We start from the raw sequence: 21,197 nt of genomic DNA, 5'->3' as shown, positions 1-21,197 counted from the left end.
GGTTATGAGCTACTACATACAGTCAGATGAACTCTGAAGCCCTTACTGGTACTAGAGGTTTAAAATAGAGCCAACTTAGGTAAGGCAATGAGATAAGGTTGTTAGGTAAGGCAGCAAGGCTAACTTAACTATCATTCCTTGGAAGATGATCCCAAGAAATCAATTCTACTCAATTGCACGGTCCACCAGTTCATCTGATTTAATATTGTCTACATTATACACCAGAGTCTCTGATAGGTTTTCAGGCAGGTGATTTTCTCAGCTCTGCCTAGAAAAACCTTGAGACCTTCTGCAAAGCAAATTCCTACCCACACATGTTAAGGTCTTGTACTTTTGATCATGTGTACAGGTCTAGAGCAGCAATCTAGAAGAAAAATCAGGTGAAACCTAGAACCTACTGCTCTAGTAGTAAACTCTGGGGAAATGCAGACGGGGGAAAATGCAATATTCTTGGGACAATATCTAATACAAAAAATAACTCCTTTCTTCCTAGAAACAGTTCATTTAAACTTTGGAAGAAGGAGATGCTGTAATAAAGGAGGAAAGTCCCTGAGGTTAATGGACAGGATGTGCCTTGGATCTTGTTCAAGCCTCTTGGTTGGCATCAGTTTTTTCTCTCCTAACCACAAGCAAAGCAAGCATCACAAGAACACAGAGCTACTAGCAGGGCAGAGAAAGCATGTTTACCCCAGGAAACGTTCACAAAATTTTACATTCATTTATGCCACATTCATTGAGAGGCACACCATGAAAAAGGCATCAAGCACAAGAGGAATTTCAGCTTAACCCAAACCAGAGGGAACCCGATACTGATATGGAGATTTGCGAAGCAAAGTAAGCCACCTGAAGGAGTGGAAAGCTTATAGTCCCAGAGGGAAGACTGTGGCTACGGTGCTCACTCAATCACAACACTCTTATATCTCTGAGTCACTCTGCCATTCAGCTGAATAACATGTGCACCAGAAGAGTAAGCCAAGCTAGCAATATTTCCCCTGGGCAATTCACTGATGGCTCCACAATGTGAATTCATGAGAATTCAATTAAGCTAGGACATGTATGAGAACAGCACAACTAACTAAAAATATCTTCCCCGACCCCCATTCCTCTCTCTCTCTTCCCCCCCCCCCAGCTTCCAAGCCAAATTGCAGACCATGAACCATCTTAATATACCCTCACAGCACATGCATGCATTTATTTGTAAGCTAGAAATTGGGAAAATGTATATCCATATTTAATTAGGTTGGCTAATGTATAGAGAAGAAATCTGTTTTTATCATTTGATAATACTACACAAATCTCAAGGTAGATGTCAGTTACATGATCAGCTACTTCCATTCCCACAACACAACTCATCTACAGTCACCACAATGCAGTATTTCCAGATGCTTTGAACTACTATCTTATTGGCCCCAGGCTGCAACACCAATAGCCTGGGATAGATATTCCAAAAGCACTATAGAAGGCACCATGCTGGGGACTGCTGGCGATAAAATGAATATAACTCTCTTTATTCCACTTTTCATGATTGATATGCAAAGTTAATTCACATCAGAACACTACCCACCCTTTGATTGGGCGTACGTGGCTTTTGGTTCATGGAAGGGTAAACTCCCTTGTTCCAAGTGAGATAGCAAAGCCCCCATGCACAGCCTTAATGTTAGGCATCTATGAAAGTTACTGCGAATATCAGCAAGCTTTCATCGAAGCAGCAAAGAGAGGGGAGGGCAAGGCCGTCCAAATGCATGTGGAAGGAAAGTTTCAGCTAGAATCCATTTGAAAAGGGATAAAAGCTTTCAGTTAATTCCATGCTGTTCCTGACATATTTTTTTTTATAAGTAAAGAGTTTCAAAATGGCCTGAAGGCATAAGGGAAACACAGCTGTCAAAGCTACATGTGTGACTGTAGCTAAGAGGAATGGATTCAAGGTATAATGCTTTAGTTTATTTCTTTTTAAAAACACACACACACAGCAACAACCATTCTGTTCTTATTTGTAGTGATCTGGGAAAGAAAGGAAAGAGATCACCAACACCAATTTAGGGGAGAGATATAATCCAGGTCACTTACTTTTCTTGTCTAATTCTGAGATCTTTCTTTGGTCTGTAATGGAAGAAAAGAAGAGCAGGATTAGAAGAGAAACAGCATTAAATACAAAGATCCCATCCACGCTTTTACCTCCCCACTTTCGGCGGCAAACATAATAAAGGATGCTCTTTCTGCCTTCCAGCACTGCCTGCGTCAGCCTTCCAAATGTTCCAGACTACCAATTCCATTATCCTTGTCAACTAGCAATGTTAGCTGGGGATAATGGCAGCACAAGCTTAAAATGCCATAGGACCTTCACCATAGGGTGGGTGAAGGTTGGCATTAATTATGACAGCCGAAGGCAGAAAAAGAAGCACATTTTTTTCTGACCAAATGAAAACACTGTTCAGATGTTGTGCCCAATAGATGCATTAAAAAGTCAAACTTTTTGTCCCTGTCCCAAATATCCCCAGCTCTATTTCCCTTTGCCCAACACTGACTGGACAACAAAATCTGAAGGAAATTTTGTACACGTTGAATGTGAAAATGAATATAACTTGCATTGACCTCAGAGCTCTGCCTTATATGGATCTATTTATTATCGGATTCATATCCCATTGTAATTTTGTACAACTCTAGGCAAAATATTACAATATTTCTGCCTTCTATTTTTCCTACAATAAACTTGTGCCGTGAGTCAGGCTGCAGAGGTGTCTGGCGCAAAGTCACCGAACTCACTTTCATACCTAAAGAGGATTAGAACTTGCAATTTCTGGGATTCTAGTCCAAGCATTTTAGCCACTAACACCAAAGTAACTCTCTTGAGTGTAATCATGTTCTCATGATCATGTAAACTTATATAACAAAGGTTGGGGGCTAAGGGTTCAGAGCACATAGGGACATAAGGCACAGCCCAACCTCCTGTTTACTTAGTTGGAGCAGAACAGCAATACAATGTTTCTCAACCAGCTGCTGGTTCTCAATTGCACCTACCCAAAGAATGTACCAAGCAGACAGTGAAATTTCCATGACAGAGATTGAGAGCATGTAAGCACATAGGTACAAACACATTTATTTTGTGACCTAGATGCAAACCCATAAGGAATGCTTCTCCTGCTCAAGCAATGTTGATGCAACTGAGGTTTCTTAAGAAGAAAAATTAAAGCCCTCCTGTTACTGGACAGTGGACTTACATCATCTGTCAATCAAGATAAGTGAAATCACCAAGCCAATGGCTAGCAAGAAAAACCTTTTTCCAATACAAAAGCAGACTACAAGATTTTGGGTAGATAGGTTGATACAGATGGGTGTCTGGATATAGTTGGTACAGTGGCATAATCCTTCTCCAAATTCAATCAGAAAAAAATTCCGTCCTCACCTGCATTCACATCTACTGTGCTGCAGAAAGCTCATCGGATGTACATGCTCGCTCTGAAAGTGTTTGAGTTTCATGATCTAGAAGGAAAAAATGCAGGCAGAAGGGAGAAAGAAAAAAAGAGGAACAGTGAGTCGTGTTTACAAATGGATAATGTTCAACAGCCATCTCACAAAACAAATAAGCAAAATAATGCTAAAACAGAGAGGGCAAAATCAAGGCTACATGAGTTAGCATGTTTCAGCTACCATCCTATCTCCATGTTATCCACTAAGACAGTATTTCTTAAACTTGGCAACTTTAGGATGTGTGGACTTCAACTCCCCAAATTCCCCAGCCAGCTATGCTGAGTCAAAAACCATACATCTTAAAAGTGAGGACTGCTCTAAACTCCTGGGACTCAGTTTTGAGCAGGAAAGTATAGGGCAGTGATGGCGAATCTGTGACACGTATCCCACAGGTGGCACGCGGAACCATATCTGAGGGCACATGGCCCAATGTCAGCTCCAGCACATCTACACGCACTGGCAACTGATTTTCAGCCTTCTTTTCGGCCGTTTTCGCTCTCCCCAGGCTTCAAAAAAGCCTCCTGAAGCCTGCAGATGTGAAAAATGGCCCAACAGCCCAACCGGAAGTTCACGTATGTGCATCACCCCCAGCCTCCTTTTTGCTTTCAGAGGTCAAGGAACTTCAACATCTTTGGACAGCTGCAGCCAAGCCTCACACCCCTTGGCCCATTTCTTCTGCAGCCAGCAAGACTTTCCTGAAGGTCTCTGTAGCTGATAACAGAGCTCCAGATCGATCCGGAGCTGTGTTATCTTCTACAGAGGCCTTCAGGAAAGCCTTACTAGCTACAGAAGAAATCGGCAGAGGTGTGTCAGGCCTGGTTGCAACTATCTGAAGGTAAGTAATAGGGCAGTTCCACTTCCATTTCATTTCCAAACTTCTGGTTGGGACATTTTTCACCATCCCCTGCTTTCAAGAGACTTTTCATACCTATAATACCTACAATCAGTCACTCAACAAGAACTACTTCGTAAATGGGCCTCATGCCCGCATGTTTAAAAGTTAAAAGTTGTTTGTTTGTTTTACCCTGCCCTCCAAAACTAATTGCCTTACCAAGTGGTCTTGGCTACCTCACACAGATCCTTTTGATATATAGATTCTAATGGATGCTATTTAGAGAACAACGCAAAACATATCTTGGGCAAATAACATGATTATTTGGTTTATCAAGCTAATTACAAAAGTCTTTCAAAGTGTTTGGAAAGTGTAGCAAACATAGCAATCTGAAAACTAAAGTGTAGGTTATTACATGGGTATGTGATCTCTAAATCTCTCTGCGTATATAGTAGTATACAGTAGTCAAAAAACAAACTCTGAATTTTCAGGGAGAAATATTCAGGTTCAAATAAATGTATACAAAGCACACCACTCTTTACTAGCCTTCCCTTTGGAGAACATAGGGGAGTATCATGGTAGCCATGGCCATGTTTATAGTTCTTGAAACAACAAAGGCCACCAGGGCTATTTCTTTTCTGTTCTATTTGGGGTGGGGGGACTGTTTTTGTTTTTAATTTTTGGCTGCACTTTTTGTAATCTCATAAGCACTTCTGACCTACTCATATTGCCCAGGGACAACATGACCTAGTCATATTGCTGTGGTCATATTAAAAATAAACAAAAACTAGGTATATGTAGCCCAGGGGTAGGCAAAGTTGGCTCTTCTATGACATGTGGACTTCAACTCCCAGAATTCCTGAGCTAGCATGATTGGCTCAGGAGTTCTGGGAGTTGAAGTCCACAAGTCAGAGAAGAGCCAACTTTGCCTACCCCGGTGTAGCCTAACAAAAATAAGGATGGGGGAAGGACATGATAACTGTCCTTCGTATTTGAGGGGCTGTCACAAAGAAGGGGGTTACTGATTTATTCTCTAAGGGCAGGAAGTAATGGATGTAAAAGAGAGAAGCAACCTAGAAGTAAGGACGATGAGAACAATTAATCAGTGGGATACCTTGCCTCCTGGTGCTGTGGGTGCTCTGTCATTGGAAGTTTACAAAACTAGACTGGACAACCATTTGGTTGAAATGGTATAAAGGCAGTGATGGCGAACCTTTTTTGGCTCAGGTGCCAACAGTGCATGTGCGCACAATAGCGTGCGCATGTATGCCCATACCCATAATGCAATATCCTCCCCCCACACATGCACACAATCCTGCGCTGGCCCCCTGCATATGTGCACAACCCCCTTCCAGGATGCTATTCATGGGCACACACACATGGGCACAGGCCTCACTGAAGCCTCAGGACATCCGGTAGGCCCGTTGGGCTGTTTTTCATTCTCCCCAAGGTACAGGAAAGCCTTCTGAAGCCTGGGGATAGTGAAAAATGGCCCAACAGAGCAACCGGAAGTTCAGAAACGAAACGGAAGTGGAGTTGCCTTACTACTTACCTTCAGATAGTTGAAACCAGGCCTCCCACATCTCAGCCTATTTCTACTGCAGCCGGCAAGGCTTTCCTGAAGGCCTCCATAGATGATAACAAAGCTTTGGATCGATCCAGAGCTCTGTTTTCAGGTGCAAAGGCCTTCAGAAAAGCCTTGCCGGCTGCTGAAGAAATGGGCTGAGGTGTGCGAGGCCTGGTTGCAACTGTCCAAAGCTGAATAAGTTCCTGAAGATCTCTGACAGCAAAAAAGAGGCTGGGGGGGTGATGCACAGAAATGAAGTTCCGGTGGGCCGTTTTCACAATCTCCAGGTTCAGGAGGCTTTCTTGAAGCCTGGAGAGAAGGAAAATGGCCAAAAAGAAGGCTGCTGGCATGCACATGCATACTGGAGCGGACATAGGGCAATACCTCATGTGCCCTCTGATATGGCCCTGCATGCCACCTATGGCACATGTGCCATAGGTTTGCCCTCACTGGTATAAGGCTCCTGCCTTAAGCTGGGATTTAAGACTGGAAGGCCTCTGGTGTCCCTTCCAGTCCTGTAATTCTGTGATTCATCGTTCTCTATTCATTCCACATCCAACAGATACAATTGGTTGTATTAGGAGGTGGGTGTGGTCGCAGATCACCAGTTAATCCTTTCCAACGTTATAGAAACCATCCATAGTGGAATTTATTAAAGAAAGCCAGGCAAAAACTGCAGGGCCAAAGAGACTTCCTCATTGTCCTCATTGACTGATAGTCTCACCTCCATGGTGACGTTGTACACCTCTGTAGGCACACATTCTAGCGCTTCATCATTACAGCATCCTGCGCATCTCATCAGGGCCACACAGGAGGGTTTGAAGATGTATTCCACCTCATCAGGATACTCCTGGAAAATATCTACCATGGTCTCAATTGCCCTGCAGGCACTGCGCTCATAGACCTTCATGAATGAGATAACTAGAAACAAAAGGGAGGGAGAAAGGAAAAGGAAGGATTACTTACACTTATTATGTGAAGTCTAACATTAACATTGCAATGTAGTACAGACATAGACTTAAGGCTCAAGGACCACTGACTCTTCCCTCTTCTACTGGATTCTTATCTAACAGGCTCACCAAAATACAGGCCCTCAGTAAATGCATTAGCCTACTTAAAATGTACTTAAGGCCTAAGAAGGCAGACTATAGGGATTGTGGATGAGCAAGATGTGATGAATCACTGACGAGTTTAGCATCTGTCTCGTCTGAATTTTAACCAGATAGACATTGAATGCATTTGAAAGATGAAAATAAAAGTGATTCATAAGGCCACAAGTCTCACGTCATGGTGGCAGCTTGTTAGAGAACCTGGTCATTTCAGAAACCCAGAAGCTCCAACACAGGGTCTCCTCACATGTAAAATAACACAGCTCTTAGTTGATGTTAGCCCAACAGATTCTCTCAAAGGCACAGCTGTTGAGCAGGACCAGATTCAATTTCCTCAAAAAAATTTCTGCAGTGGGAATATCACATTTTCCAGGGCTCATCACACAGTGCCATGTAGCTGGAAAATATGCCTTTTCCTTTAACTTCTGGTCCTATGCTACTGCCAAGACTACATGGAAAGTAGCCGGAGAAGAAGTAGAAACTCATTCTTGACTGTAGTGCATCACTCATGTAGTTTTTTTAGAACAAAAATCAAGGAACTTAACAGGAAGCAAGGTCACCCTCCCTTCCATAAACCCATGCTGTAACATTTCCTGACACACACCCTTCCAAAATGTTTTAATCTTAGGTTTATTCCAGCACAGAAATGCCCCTCATTTATGTTTCTAAACTACAATGAACAACCACCCACCCTTCCCCCAAAGCATTGCCACCATTCTGTGCTGTGCATTTTGCACATTGAAAATGTGCAAAACATTTTCATAATTTCATATTTACCCAGAAGACCTCATCATTTGCTTCAATTACTGTAGAATTTGATGTGCAGTAATTCTGGACTACAATCCAATTGAAATTCAAGTTCAAGAGAACTTCAGTGCCCTTTACACCATTATGATATTTACTGGTAAGTTTTAATGTTATAAAAGTGTTAGGATAGGATAGGATAGGATAGGATAGGATAGGACAGGACAGGATAGGATGTTCAGATTACCTTCTTCAATGAAAAGAGGGAGGTTCTACCTGGGAAATTATGTATTTTATTCCAGCTCACTCATCAACATTTAGCACAGCCTTCACCAGTTACCAGCCAGCGTGGCTAATGGCTGGAAATTCTAGCTGTCATATCCAAAGCTTCTGCGCAGCCTACAGTTAGGGTCGAGAAAGTCTGATCCAAATATACAGGAAAAGACACATTAAATTGGAATTCAGGCCACTCTACTTTTTTTATGCAACATAGGGAGAAAAAAAAAAGAATGCAAGGCCATAACAAATTTATAGATGCGCACAAACACACAATTCTACCATGATCAGGCTAAAGCAAATGGTTCATTGCAAACAGAGGACAGGAGAGAGAGAGAGAGGAGGGGGGAGAGAGACACACATGGCTCAAGGCAAGAGTACAAAATCTATCTTGCAAACCAAATGTGAGATATTTTAAGCAAAAATATGTTTCTCCAACAGGCACATTAGAAGCAGCTCTTTCAGAAGCAGGAGATACTGTTTGTCCTAAGTGCCTTTTTTTTCTTTTTGCCTTCCTTCCAAGGCCTGCAGTGTCTGCCTTGATAACCCAGTGTGATAACAAGCACAAATTGCTTGCATCATGGAAAAAGCAGAGACCAGTAAGCGTTTTGAACAGTCCTGAACCTGTGACAAACCAGCATAAAGGTTCTCCGCTGAAGCCCAGGCACGTGCTGGGGGTGGGGAGAGTGAAAAGAGAGAGACAGAGTGCTGCTGCTTGGTGAGCTCAGGGCTCTTGATCACTGCAGAAAGTTAATTCTTGGTCATGTGGGGCTGAGAGGGCCACCACCTGAGGAGAAGTCTGCCTGGGATTTCCACTGGCTGCCCAGCTTAAGTGCCTATTTAAAGAGACAGTTGCTCAGAGAGAAAATGCGTAGTGACGGGCGGTCTCCAGCTCAGAAGGAGCACTTCCATCCACAGCAACCTTATGTCCAAGCCCAAACTCTAGTATCTGCCTCTCAGGCCTTCTGGGATTAGTGTGGGCCAACTCCTCCTTGTTCCCCTTCAGTTTGACCTTAATCTTAAAACGCAGCTATCTATAAACCAGAGAATTAAACAATTTAGCGTCTGGAAAACTTGTCGGCACATAGCCAGACATGTAACGCCTTGCTGATTATTCACTTCTTTCTGAGCATTAAGAGCACAAGGAACTTTGTCATAATAACACTGAGTCGAAAACAGTATTAGCTACCTCCTCATGCAGAAGAAAGCTAATAGACAGAGACTGAGTATCTCAAACAACTTGCCTCTCGTGCCCTGAAACAAATTCAACAAGTTTTTCCATGTAAAAGTAGTCCTCGACTTACGACCACAATTGAGCCCTATGTTAAGTGAGACATTTGTTAAATAATTTTGTGAGGTTTTTTGCCTCAGTTCTTAACTGAATCGCTGCAGCTGATAAGTTAAGTATCCCAGTTGTTAAGTGAATCTGGCTTCCCCATTGACTTTGCCTGTCAGGTCATACCACAGGTGGCCTTGGGATCCAGCAAGTCATAAGTATGAACCAGCTGCTAGTCATCTGAATTTTGATCACATGATCATGGGGATGATGCAAAGGTCATAAGTGTAAAAAACAGTCATGAGTCGCCTTTTTCAGTACCGCCATAACTTTGAACAGACATTAAATGAACTATTGTTAAGTCAAAGACTTCCTGTAATGAAACCTTTCGCCCCACATACACTGCAGGGGATGTAACCCATATAGGGCTCAGTATGAGAGTCATTAGATACCTACTGTCTTTGCCTGAGCAACTAATTTACCCTTTAACTCAGAGGTCTTCAAACATGGCAACTTCAAGACTTCCGGACTTCAACTCCCAGAATTCTCCAGCCAGCATAACATAGCATAGCATAGCTGGCTGGAGAATTCTAGAATTTGAAGTCCAAAAGTCTTAAAGTTGCCAGGTTTGGGGACCCCTGCTTTAACTTCAGCACAAATCTTTATTAAATTTATATGCTGCCCATCTCACCATCAGGGTGGGCTCTAAAATCTCTCTACAGGTAACTAAATGACTGTCCTAAATGATTTGGGATGGGGTTTTTTTAAGTGCAAAACAGTAAATAACCTGTGGATCATCCAAAGAGATGCATCTTATTATCTGCATAGAGCTGGCAGACATTTAGCACCTTCTACAGAGGATTGGGGGGGGGGGGGGGTTGTTGTTATTTTTGCGTCATTACTTTCAAATGTATAAATACGGGAAAGGGAGAAGGACAGAGGAGGAATTATCAGCTTCTAGAAACTGATCATCATCATCATCATGATATGAAAAGTGAAGAAAAGCACCTTCTTATTTCTGAGTTCTTTGCTTATTTCCTATGTAATTATGAATTACATGAAATTTAGGTTAGTATCACACCTAGAATGTCCTCTGGAATAGTAAACTCCATTGCTGGCACACTCCATTAAGATAATAATTCTAGCCAAAAGCATTATTCTTCCATTTCATTTGGAAGTAACATATTTACTTGCCAATATGTTAGCAAAAGCACCCTACAAAAGCAGATTCAATGCAGACACATCCATGGTGTGTGTGTGTGTGTGTGTGTGTGTGTGTGTAAGAAATTGCTTTTTCACTTTCCATCCTTTCATGTGAATGATATCCAAACAAGAAAAAGGGTGCAAAATATTGAGGAGAGATGTGAGATTTTAAGAGATACATAGTCGCTGCTACACAAGCAGAAAGAAGCAATCCCTTGGTTGCTGGCTTTCTCATTTGCAGTTTAACGTGTAACAACGCGACATTTTAAATAGTCAAAGTTTTTAAAGCTTAACTATTAGCTATTCTACGGTTCTACAAAACCCCCAGATCTTTATTATCTTGTAGTGCAAAGTTACTGCAGCAACTGTTTTTGCAGTTGCTTTGCTAATCACATCTCCTGATATTCAATTATGTCAATCAGATCAGGACTCCAGTAAGAAAGCCTGGTTTTATCTGGCTACCGGTTGACCAGGTGACATAACGCTTAACCTTTAAGCAGAAGGAAAAATGTAATTACGATAACCTGCAAAAATCCAGACTGGCCTTTTCTGAAATGCAGCATTCCGCACAGTTCGTATCAGTCCCTGAGCTCAAAGAAATCCAAACAACTCCTTTGTGACAGAGTAGCACCACAAAATACAAGCCAGGGCCTGAATGTCATTTGTGCACTTGCAGCTCGAGATAAAGGGCCCAAGCCGTTTTAAAGACCATACACTGGTTTTCTCACATATACTGTACTCAGAAAAAGGAACAACCATCTATTTCCTTTCAGGACAAAAACAAAAAAATGTTAAAACCAGAGCAGCCATCAGATTACAATACAAGGGTGTGCTCTTACAGAGTTAGGCTCCCCTAAGACTCTGACAACACTCCTCCAAGTTCACTAGGCCAAAAACCTGATTGCAATTGAAACTAACCTTGGTAAGAGAAAAGGCTGCCCCCTGCTGCTGTCTAGCTCTAAGAACAGCAGTAATTGCCACTCCCTGAATGCCCCGAAATAAAGGGATTCCACAGCAGATTTTCACACTCTGGAAAGCAAGTTGTTTTGCTACGAATCCCTGAGTTAGGTGACCATCTACTGTGTAAAGCTTCAAAGGCTGTGAGGACTGATACTAAGTTTAAACCAGTGCTCCCTGAACTGTGAACCTCTTATCAGTAGTTTAGAAACTCCCATTATTCTCTGAATCCCTCTCAGTTCCTTTACTTGTAGTATGTCTGATTTCTAAATCCCTTCCTTCCTTCCTTCCTTCCTTCCTTCCTTCCTTCCTTCCTTCCTTCCACATATTTTGCAAAGTACTGTATAAGATTTGACAATTAAAAAATATTTTCACAAATTATCTTTGCTGAGGAGTTTATGAAAAATTTCTTTCAAGACTCAAGTCTAATAAGCACTTGGCTAAAAGGCAAGTTGCATTTAGACGCACACTGCCAAAATCAGAGTAGACTCACTCCAGATATAACAGAACCTTTTGTAGCAACCTGATAGCTTCCTGACTGCAGCTTCCATAATCCCCATCCAGTGTGAGTAAACATTTCCACAGATGCAGATCCAGGAGCCGGGCTGGAGATGGCTGGTCTAAAATTTTAGAAGCACAATGGAGCTTCCATTCTATTTCCATTACAACATATTCAAATACAATATTCAGCAATACAATAAGTGCAGTTGGTCATAATGGACCTATTTGCAAAAAAAGGTGCAGGCGATTCTTTTAAATGCAATAACAGCAAATGCTGTGCATATTGATGCAGAAGAAATCACCATTCTTTACAATAGGGCATATTCCCATGTAGGCAGTGGTGAAATCCAATTTTGTTAACTACCGGTTCTGTGGGCTTGGCTTGGTGGGCGTGGTGTGGTTTGTGGGCATGGCAGGGGAAGGATACTGCAAAATCTCCATTCCCACCCCACTCTGGGGCCAGCCAGAGGTGGTACTCGCCAGTTCTCTGGACTACTCAAAATTTTCGCTACTGGTTCTTCAGAAGCTGTCAGAACTGCTGGATTTCACTCCTGCATGTAGGTGTGTGGTTTTTTAAAAAATGGATCAAACTTCTCATAATTGTTTCTGGAAAATTATCTGTTCAGTTAGCCAATGCCATGTGCCACTGATAGTTTGGTAACTTTTTTGTGTGTGTGACCAAAGCAACATGGGTCAAAGGTCTTTCAGCAAAAAGATGGGAGACAAGAAATTATCAAACTTTGAATATCATGGTAAATTCTTCCAACTATTACTCCCAGAGTTGCTGAGATGCCTCATGGTAGTTTTAAATAAGGTTTTAAACAAGACTAAAATGCCAACATTCCAGTCTGATAAATTCTCCCTGATAACCTTCTTCAGTTGGATATTCTCCACGTAGAGGTTGAACTCCTGCCATTCACAGCCTGTGTGATCTGCAGCTGTACTCTAACACATCTGGGTTGATAAGGTTGTTCTTTGAAGTTTAATAAAAACATGGTGTTATCTCATTTCTCCTTTAAAGCAAAATACTGTTGTGCGTAACTGCAGCTGCTTGATTAAAAAAGAAAAAATTCCTGGGAAATCTTGAAACCAAAGATGTCAAACCTGGCAAGTAAGAACGCCCCATTGTCTTCATGTAAACGTTTTCAATACAGTCACGCTGGAAATCTTTAGTCTACTTCACTCCAGCTAGTGATGTCACTTCCATTGTTTCTCTCCACAGAACTACAGCCCAACAAACACCACCTTCATCCCTTACCCTCACGTATATTCATTTTCCAAATGTTGGCAACATAAGCAAGGATCCCCTCCCCAGTAGTCCAGCTGATGGACTGATGCTGGTTCATCTCCAACTCTTCAAACCATCAACACAGTCAGCTTCTCGAAGGGACCTTTATTATGTACTCATAAAAGAAGGGGGGAAGAGAGTGCACTTACCTTCAGTTTGTTGCCTCTCTCCATCCCCCTGGGCAGGAGCAGCCTGCAACACCTGCAAAACCAACAGAGAACACTAATCAGATCACAAATCCGGTGCCCTCACTCTACAATCCCTGAAGCTCTTTTTCGATCTCAGTCACTTGGCAGGTTCCAGTAATAAAGATCAGAATCTGTTGCACTTTGCAGAATACAAAAGCAAACCCAAAATGGCACATGCTATTCTAACACCCATTTATCTGCAGAAAATGCAAAAAGAAAATGCACCTGATTTGTGAGCGGAAACATTTGTTGGAAATATGGAACTTAATGGAGGCTTTTTCCTTTTGTTTTTTGCACTGATAGTCTACAAAATATACTGTACATGGCCAGATTCCACATCCATTTGCTTTTAAAAGTGTTGCATACTATGCAAGCATTCCCACTTTGATTCCATACACCTGGAAAGTACCAAGTTGGCAAACTTTGGCTTACCTATTGCCTAAAAAATTTAAATAATCATTGACTTTTGAAATTGCATTTTAGCTGGCTTACTACATTTAAGTTACTTTTATGATTCAGTGCTAGTGGAGCTATTTTATGGAGGGAAATACTACAGAAGGATATCACAGAACTTTCAGGGCCTAAAAGGGAGCTAAAAATACACACATTGGGGAAATTACCCTTACCCTAGCAACACAGTGAGTTGCATTTTCTAAGTATGCAAGAAAAGTAGATTTAAGCTATTATTATACTCAAGAGAAGGGAAATCCTCTGGGGTACAAACATGAGAAAGTAAGATCTCTATTCAAAAAGAACCCATGCAGCTATATATCTGCTTTCTGTACTTGGGACAAAAAGAACTCAACAAGTTTTCTCAGACAGCCCTCTCGCTCTTCTAGGCAGTAGAATGATCCGCTTTAAGGCATTTATTATTGTTATTAAGATCAAAATCTACAACAGAAATCTGGACAGGCGACTGGCAAAGGAGAAAACAATGTTGGTGACCTTCTAAAAATGACACGACAAGGAATCTGAATGTCAACGTTTCAGATCTCTGGGGTATTTAGCCAAGGTCATTAGCCCAGTTACAGCAGAGAGGAAGAATCAGCAGGCCCTCGCGATTTGCAAATTATGGAGTCGGAATCAGCTAGTGGGTTTCAAGAGCAATCCAGCTGGTTCACTAGGCTGTCAGCAAACAGAGGCTAAGAATGCAGTGCTGCATGTCTAATCGTTGCACTGTCTACATAGGCCCCATCTAAATTGATAGCTCCTACCTGATTTGGAACCCCAATTCCAAGAACTCCCAAACCCACGTGGCCAACGACTAGGAATTCCTGGAATTGGGGAGGATTGATCAACGGGATGGCCCAACAGATAGAGTCACTTGGATCTGCAAAGAAGGGTGCCTGGCAGCACACAGGTGACAATGTTCCCTTTTAAGCTGACAAGCTTTTCTATCTCTGGGTGAAGGTCACAGCAACTTTACAAACAAGGTGGGGGGGGGGGGAGTCCAAGCTTAATCACCAAGGCCTTCATGGGCCAGCAAGCTGCTACAATCAGTTCTGAGCACAGCCTTCCGTTGCCTCTGAGGACGCTTCAGACAGGCAGCTCTCTGGTGAGGTGGCAAGTTGCCACAGCTCCCTGTCAAGGCAGGTGCCCGCCCATTTCTCTAGCATCGCGTAGAGCACGTAGTCTTTATGAGCCAGCAGGCCGTGGCAGGCTGTCCTGGGATTCCTCCATCTGCAAGGATGGGACTGTGGCAAACACGCTGCCCGCAAGTGCCCTGACTGAGCAGCCAAGCATGCAGCCCTGCCATAACTTGGTCAGGGCTCTGGGGAAGGAGACACCTCCAGCTTTAATTCTTTAAAGCCCTGCTTGGGTCCTGCAGCATCAGCTAGAAACTTGTTCCATACTTCTGACCTAAAGTTGCCCCTTGCTGCTGGCTTCACCTTCTCCAAAACCAGCTTTCTCCTTCTCACTCTCAAGATTTATTTATTTATTATTTATTTATTAGATTTGTATGCCGCCCCTCTCCGCAGACTCGGAGAGGGATGTGCGAAGAATCATTTAGGAAAGAGTCCTGAAAAATCAGTACAAGATATTCCAGATTGGTCATGGTCTGTGTGCATCTTCTTCCTCTCCTCTTCCCCCCACCCCCTCTCTTCCAAACTACCTATTAAGGCTAGACTACTATTTCCTGATTAGCAGAAACTGGAAACAGCATATTCACCAACCAGGCAAGGAAAAGGAACCCAATTAGCCATCACGTACAATCTATTCACACCACTGCTCATGCCATTTGCCTTTGAATCTGGGAGCTATTAATACAGCAGAGTCACCTTGAATCCATTTGAGAAATAGGAAGGTTCTTCTATTGCTCCTGTGCTGATGAAATACATTTTCTTCGGCCAATGTTGACAGGCCAAGAATCAGGGCTTTAAAGGAAGGGTCTAAATGTTCTCCCATTCCCATCAAAGGAAGGACAAAACAAACTTTTTTATTTCTCAAGGGACAAGTGCCCTTTTGAAGGTCACATTGCTTCTACCCATCTCTTTCCCCTGGCCTGAGGTTTAACTCATTGTTTCCCTCATTTAAGACACTCAATTGTCTAATCGTGTCAGATTTTTCAGCAGCACAGACAATAGGGGAAATATGTCCTTTAAGGCTTGAGCAACAGCAAGTTGGCAGGGAGCTGGCAATTCTATTCTTAAATCCTACTCATTCCTGTATGAAGCAAGGAAAAGGTTAACTCAATAAATTGCTTCTATGCGCACACACACTTCCTATTCTTTCACATCAAAACCATTCTTTCTCTAGCTTTCTCCTCCCCCTCCCCCTAATCTCAGCAGCCTCATTAAAAGAGCTTTGTAACTGTTTTGGACTGGAGCAAACAATCCAGCCACTTTGGGAGGGCCCCTGGGACTAGAGTTAAAAAAAAAACCCATGCCATCTTAGGTGCTCGGGGGGCTCTTCTAGGGGTTTTTTTGGGGATTTTTTGCCTAAAATGCTGCAGTTTCCCCCTTCCTCCTCCCCCTACTATGCACTCAAAGGAGAAAGTGCAATGGCCCAATAAGGAAGAGATTTCTGACATGGCACAAAGAAGTAAAAAGAGTCCAAAAAATGATTAGGATTTAGTCAGAAGAGAGGTGCAACATCCACTTTGTATTGGGAAGAGATATTCCTGAGAGTTTTTTTCCACCTTTGGCTACATAGCTTAAAAAAAGGAGGAAGGTGACCCACTGCCTTCCCTCAGGAACAGCAGCTGGGGGGGAATGATAAGCAGGGAGCCCCAATGTGGCCTGATGACTGTGAGATCATTAGCAGTCTGGTCACACGCTCTCCTTTCCACTCTTATGTTTGATCTTTGCTCAGTCCGGCCAGAAAGATGTCTTGAGAGCAAACCCCAGGACTAGCTCACTACAACTCACTTCATATCACCACCGATTACATTAGATAAATAATAAAAGGGGACTAAGTATTGTCAATGTAGCCAAAGGAAAGGCTCTTCAGTCTTTTCACCCATGGGTCTTCTCACATGCTCCACTCTTAAGAGTTAACACTTTCAAAAGTGATTAATCACTTGGGGGGGGGGGATGCACCATTATTACAGCCAACAGATGAACTGTAAGAGGAAACCAATCTCCTGCATTTCCTTCACCTGACTTATGAGCTCACAACTTACATTAAGCTACACTGTGGTTTGTTTGGCTTTGACGGATTGCTTTTCTGAATCCAGTCATTATGGGGGTGTTAAAACTTCACATAATATATCAAACAAGTTAACTGTGGCTTTATTTAACAAGTCAAGGCTGGATATTTTATTTATTTATCAAATTTTATATAGCTGCCCATTTCACCAAAAGCAACTCTGGGTAGTGAACAGCAAAAAGTAAAATAAATAAAACAATTAGTTCCTAATAGTATTACATATTAATTAATAGAAGCATTAAAGCTATGAGATCAGCTTTTATAATATATATTAATAGAAATTAATAGTGCCTAATAACTTATATTATAAATTTTATCTCACTTTCAGCAAAAGATTACACTTGGCTTCCATGCTCCCTTAAGGTGCCATACTGCATAGAATAACTTAATTCTCTTCTCACCGAAAGTTTTTTTTTTTTTGCCTTCCACGTTTCCAATATAGGTTAAGCTGTTTCAAAACTACTGGGGTCAAAAAGTGCAAATGCATTTATTGTCTACTTCGCAGATATCCATTCCTCATATACTGTATCTGCTTTGGGTTGGTAATATATAAGACTATGGCACCTAGCAATTTACCTAAGTGATTGTCCAGTTCTAAGAGTTGACAATTACCTCTCTCCTTAATTTGGGGGTGGGAGTTATATATATTTCTGATCATTCCACCTATTCCCCCTCTGTCCTTTTTTTATATTCTATTTTTACTTGCCTTCACAGTAGTTCATGCATAAATCAGTTTTATTAATCAAGGGACATCCAGACATGCTGGATGAGATCTCCTATCACTGGGCAGATTTGTTTAGGATGACAGAATCCGTAAAAGTAGGCTTGGTAAAACCGTATAACCTGAGGATCTTTTAAAAAAAAAAAGCAAGCATGGCCATCTCCGATTAACCCATTCACAAGTTTTTCCCCAAGAACATCTCCTGTCCTGAACAGATGAATGAGCTGCTTGTCACAAAAGCTGGACTTGAACAGCTTGGAGCGAACGCTTGTGACATCTAACCAGACTGAACTGAAATGGCAGATATCTTACATCTGTGGCTTGGGAAAAGAAGTTACAACTATTTCTACACTCTTGTTTAACATGATGCCACCAGGTGACTTACTGGCTAGAGATGACAAGACTTTTGGTCCAAGATTTCTGAAAAGTGGCAAAGGACAGCATACCTGAATTTGAAATGAGGGTTTTAAAAGACTTCACTTCTCTCCCCTGAAAACCACCATGGAAAATTAACCTTTTCTTTCTTGGGAATCAACTACCTAACAGCAAACTGAGTCCTTGGGAAGTTGGGTGGCACAGAAACAGAATAAATAAAATAAATAAACAAACAGGAGCTAAACCCAAGCAAACGCTACAACCATCCAGCTTATTTAATTATAATTCGTTTAAGGAGCAAGTCAAAAGCTCCTGCTAGTGGGGTCTTGGGGTAATGGCCCCTTTTTTTTTTTACCGTACTTTTATAATAAGGAAACCTAAAGATGAGAGTTTAGTTAGGGGTGAGAGAGACAGAACAGTATAGAGAAGGACCTCTTATTTATGGAAACTCAGCAGGGTCGTTCCTTCTGGAGGGGAAAAAAAAACCAATCTGGAAGAGCCACAGAATTCATTTGGCGGTCTTTGATCTGTGTTTGCTTTTGTGCAAGGCAGGAATTTTGAACTCCGGTCAGTAAACCTGCCTCACTAACTAAAGCAAACAACCCCCAAAAAACACACCGCTTTTGCAATGTCAGGAGGGAGCGGGGGGGAGGGGGGGAGGGAAGGAGGGAGCAGCGTGCGCGCTGCTGGCTGCTGCTACAAGAAGTCCTGCTCGGATCAATAACGATGCAGAGACCTACCTGCTCCGTAGGGCGCCCTTCAAAAAAAAATATTTTTTTTTAAAAAAAAGGAACCAGGTTTCCAAAACTACCCAGGCTCTCCAGACAGGGGAAGAGAAAGGACCGGGGTTAAGCTTTAATAAAAAGGCAACGCGCAAGAAGAAGGAAGCCAGACGTTGCCGGGGTGGCCTTCCCAACAGCTTCTGGTCTACTTCTCCTTTCCGCGCACCCACCCACCCCCCCTCCGCCACAAGCTCTGCGACCGCACGCGCAGGCCCCACGCGGGTGGCGCGGTCACAGCTTTTCGCCTCAGGAACGCCATAACGTTTGTTCGCCTCACAAAAAAGGGGTGATGGGAGTGGGAAGAGGACAGGGGGTGTTTGTCGTCGGTGGCCGGTCTTTTGTCGGCAGCGCCGAGGCGAGAGAGCCGCGTTGCCCGCCCCCCCCCCCCCCAACCTCCCCTCACAAGGTCAACTGAGCGCGGGGGGCAACCACCCGGCCTTGCGGGTCTAGCTCCGGTGGCCTTTGCGGATCCGTCGCGCGTGTGGGCTCCCCTTTGGGCCCCGCGCGATTCCACCCCCCCCCCCCGCGTTTGTCACGCACGTTTCGGCGTAACATGCGGCGAACAGGCCATGAGGAAGAGGAGGAGGAAGGCTTCCCGCCGCCCCAGATCCTCCCGCCCGCCCCCTTTTTTTCCCTTTCCTTTTTTTTTTTTTACCTTGGCATTGTGGAAATAAAGCAGCGCCGCCAACCCCCAGTGGATCCAAGTGAGCAGAAAGTTCATGATTCCAAGGGAACGATTGGTCGGGTTTTGTCTAAATAAGCCCTTCTTTTGGCTCGGCGGTCGCTCTGATCAAGGGGATTGAAGTAGTAGGGGGAACCGGAGGGAGGGGGGCTGAATTTTAAGACTCTGGTTTCACCCGTCCATAAGCTCGGCTCTCTCCCCCGAGGCTCCGGAGACGCAAGTTTTGCCCCCTGGGCTTTGCCGGGCGCTCGCTCAGAGGTCTTCCTTCGGGCTCAGCTCGGTTCCGATCCCGCCGGTTCCGCTTGCTCCAGAAGGATTCCTCCTTTCCCGGCAGCGCGGCGAATAGTAACCGATTTCTCCTCTCTTCCACGCAACACTCCCAAGCCCCCGGTGGCAAAGGCACCCACACGCTCGCTCTCACCGCACCGGGTGGTGGAGGGAGAAAAAAAGAAGGGAGGGGAAAAAAAGAAACCGAGACGAAGAAGAAAAGTTTGCCAAAACTTTCAGTGCATTTTTTTCCTCCCCCTTCGCTTTCCAAGGTCTCGGATCTTAACAGCTGCTGTGACTTTCGCGGCTTCCCAGCTGAAGTTGGATGATTTGGGGTTGCCTTTTTTATTTTTTTAGGAAGAACTCTTCAATCAAACCCGGTTCGGTTCGGGGTCCTTCTTCTTGGCTTAAAAAAAAAACGACGCGGAAAATAATTCTTCACCTTTTTTTTTTCCTCTCCGCCAAAGAGGGCAAAATCCAAGTTCTTTCCCAGCGAAGAAATGTCTCGGCAGATCGAGGGGAAAGGGGGGAAATAAATAAAAGGGCGAAGAATGAATCGCAGATCCTCAAGAGCGGAAGGGAGAGAAAGAAGAACTCTGGGTCTCTCGCTTCCCTGCTCGATCTCGCTTAGTATTATGGTTCTTTTCAACCGAGAGAGCGTCTTCACTTTTCTGTCAATGAACGCCCCCGGTCTCTCTCCCGAATGTTAGGCAGAGTCGTAGAAGTCCAGCCTGCTCGGAGTAGCGCTGTCTCTCGTTCTCTCAGCTATGGCACTCGCAGCTTTTTCAGGGTTCCTAGTCCCTCCTCCCTCACTTTGCCCCTCCTACTCTTAAAAATCTCTTCGTCGTCCCCGCGCCACATACAAAAGGTTTCGTAGGTTTATATTAAATGATGAGGATATGACGGGGGAATGAAAAAAAAAATCTCTATCCTCTGCTCTCTGAGGATTTTCTGAAGTCTCTATGCTCTCTGGAGAAACGAATGGACAACAATATTGAGGGGAAAATCCGAGGATCTTTGGGAGCCGGGTATCCCATTTTTGAACCGTCTTTCGCCTGATCCGTAATTTCAGGGCAAGAGATCTTGTAAAAATTGATCGGATCGATCACAGATGGCTTCCTGGCGCGACGGAGAATCGCGCGCTTTCTTCCCACCAGCCCCAATTAATAATGATACTTGCTCTAGAAAAAGAAGTAATGGAAGAATGGAAAAGGATTGGAAGTTAATTACTTTTAGATACCTGCTTTGTTTTCCCCCTGAAAAACTCCCAAGTGGCATGAATGACCTTCCTCCCCTAATTCTAGCCCTATAAA

At 43.3% G+C, this 21,197-nt stretch overlaps 1 protein-coding gene across 1 annotated transcript; it reads right to left on the bottom strand.

Moving 5' to 3' along the window:
* Positions 1-1,822: 1,822 nt before the first annotated feature.
* On the bottom strand, positions 1,823-20,647 carry VEGFA (vascular endothelial growth factor A). Its single transcript, XM_070734211.1, has 5 exons — positions 19,591-20,647; positions 13,371-13,422; positions 6,592-6,788; positions 3,404-3,480; positions 1,823-2,100 (listed from the first exon to the last, which is right to left on the bottom strand). The coding sequence occupies exons 1-5, from the start codon at positions 19,654-19,656 to the stop codon at positions 2,064-2,066; spliced, it is 429 nt and encodes a 142-aa protein (XP_070590312.1). The 5' UTR covers positions 19,657-20,647; the 3' UTR covers positions 1,823-2,063.
* Between the last annotated feature and the right edge of the window lie 550 nt (positions 20,648-21,197).

Source organism: Erythrolamprus reginae, chromosome 1 (assembly GCF_031021105.1).
Source record: "Erythrolamprus reginae isolate rEryReg1 chromosome 1, rEryReg1.hap1, whole genome shotgun sequence".
NCBI lineage: Eukaryota > Metazoa > Chordata > Lepidosauria > Squamata > Dipsadidae > Erythrolamprus > Erythrolamprus reginae.
This window is presented reverse-complemented; position numbering and strand designations above follow the sequence as displayed.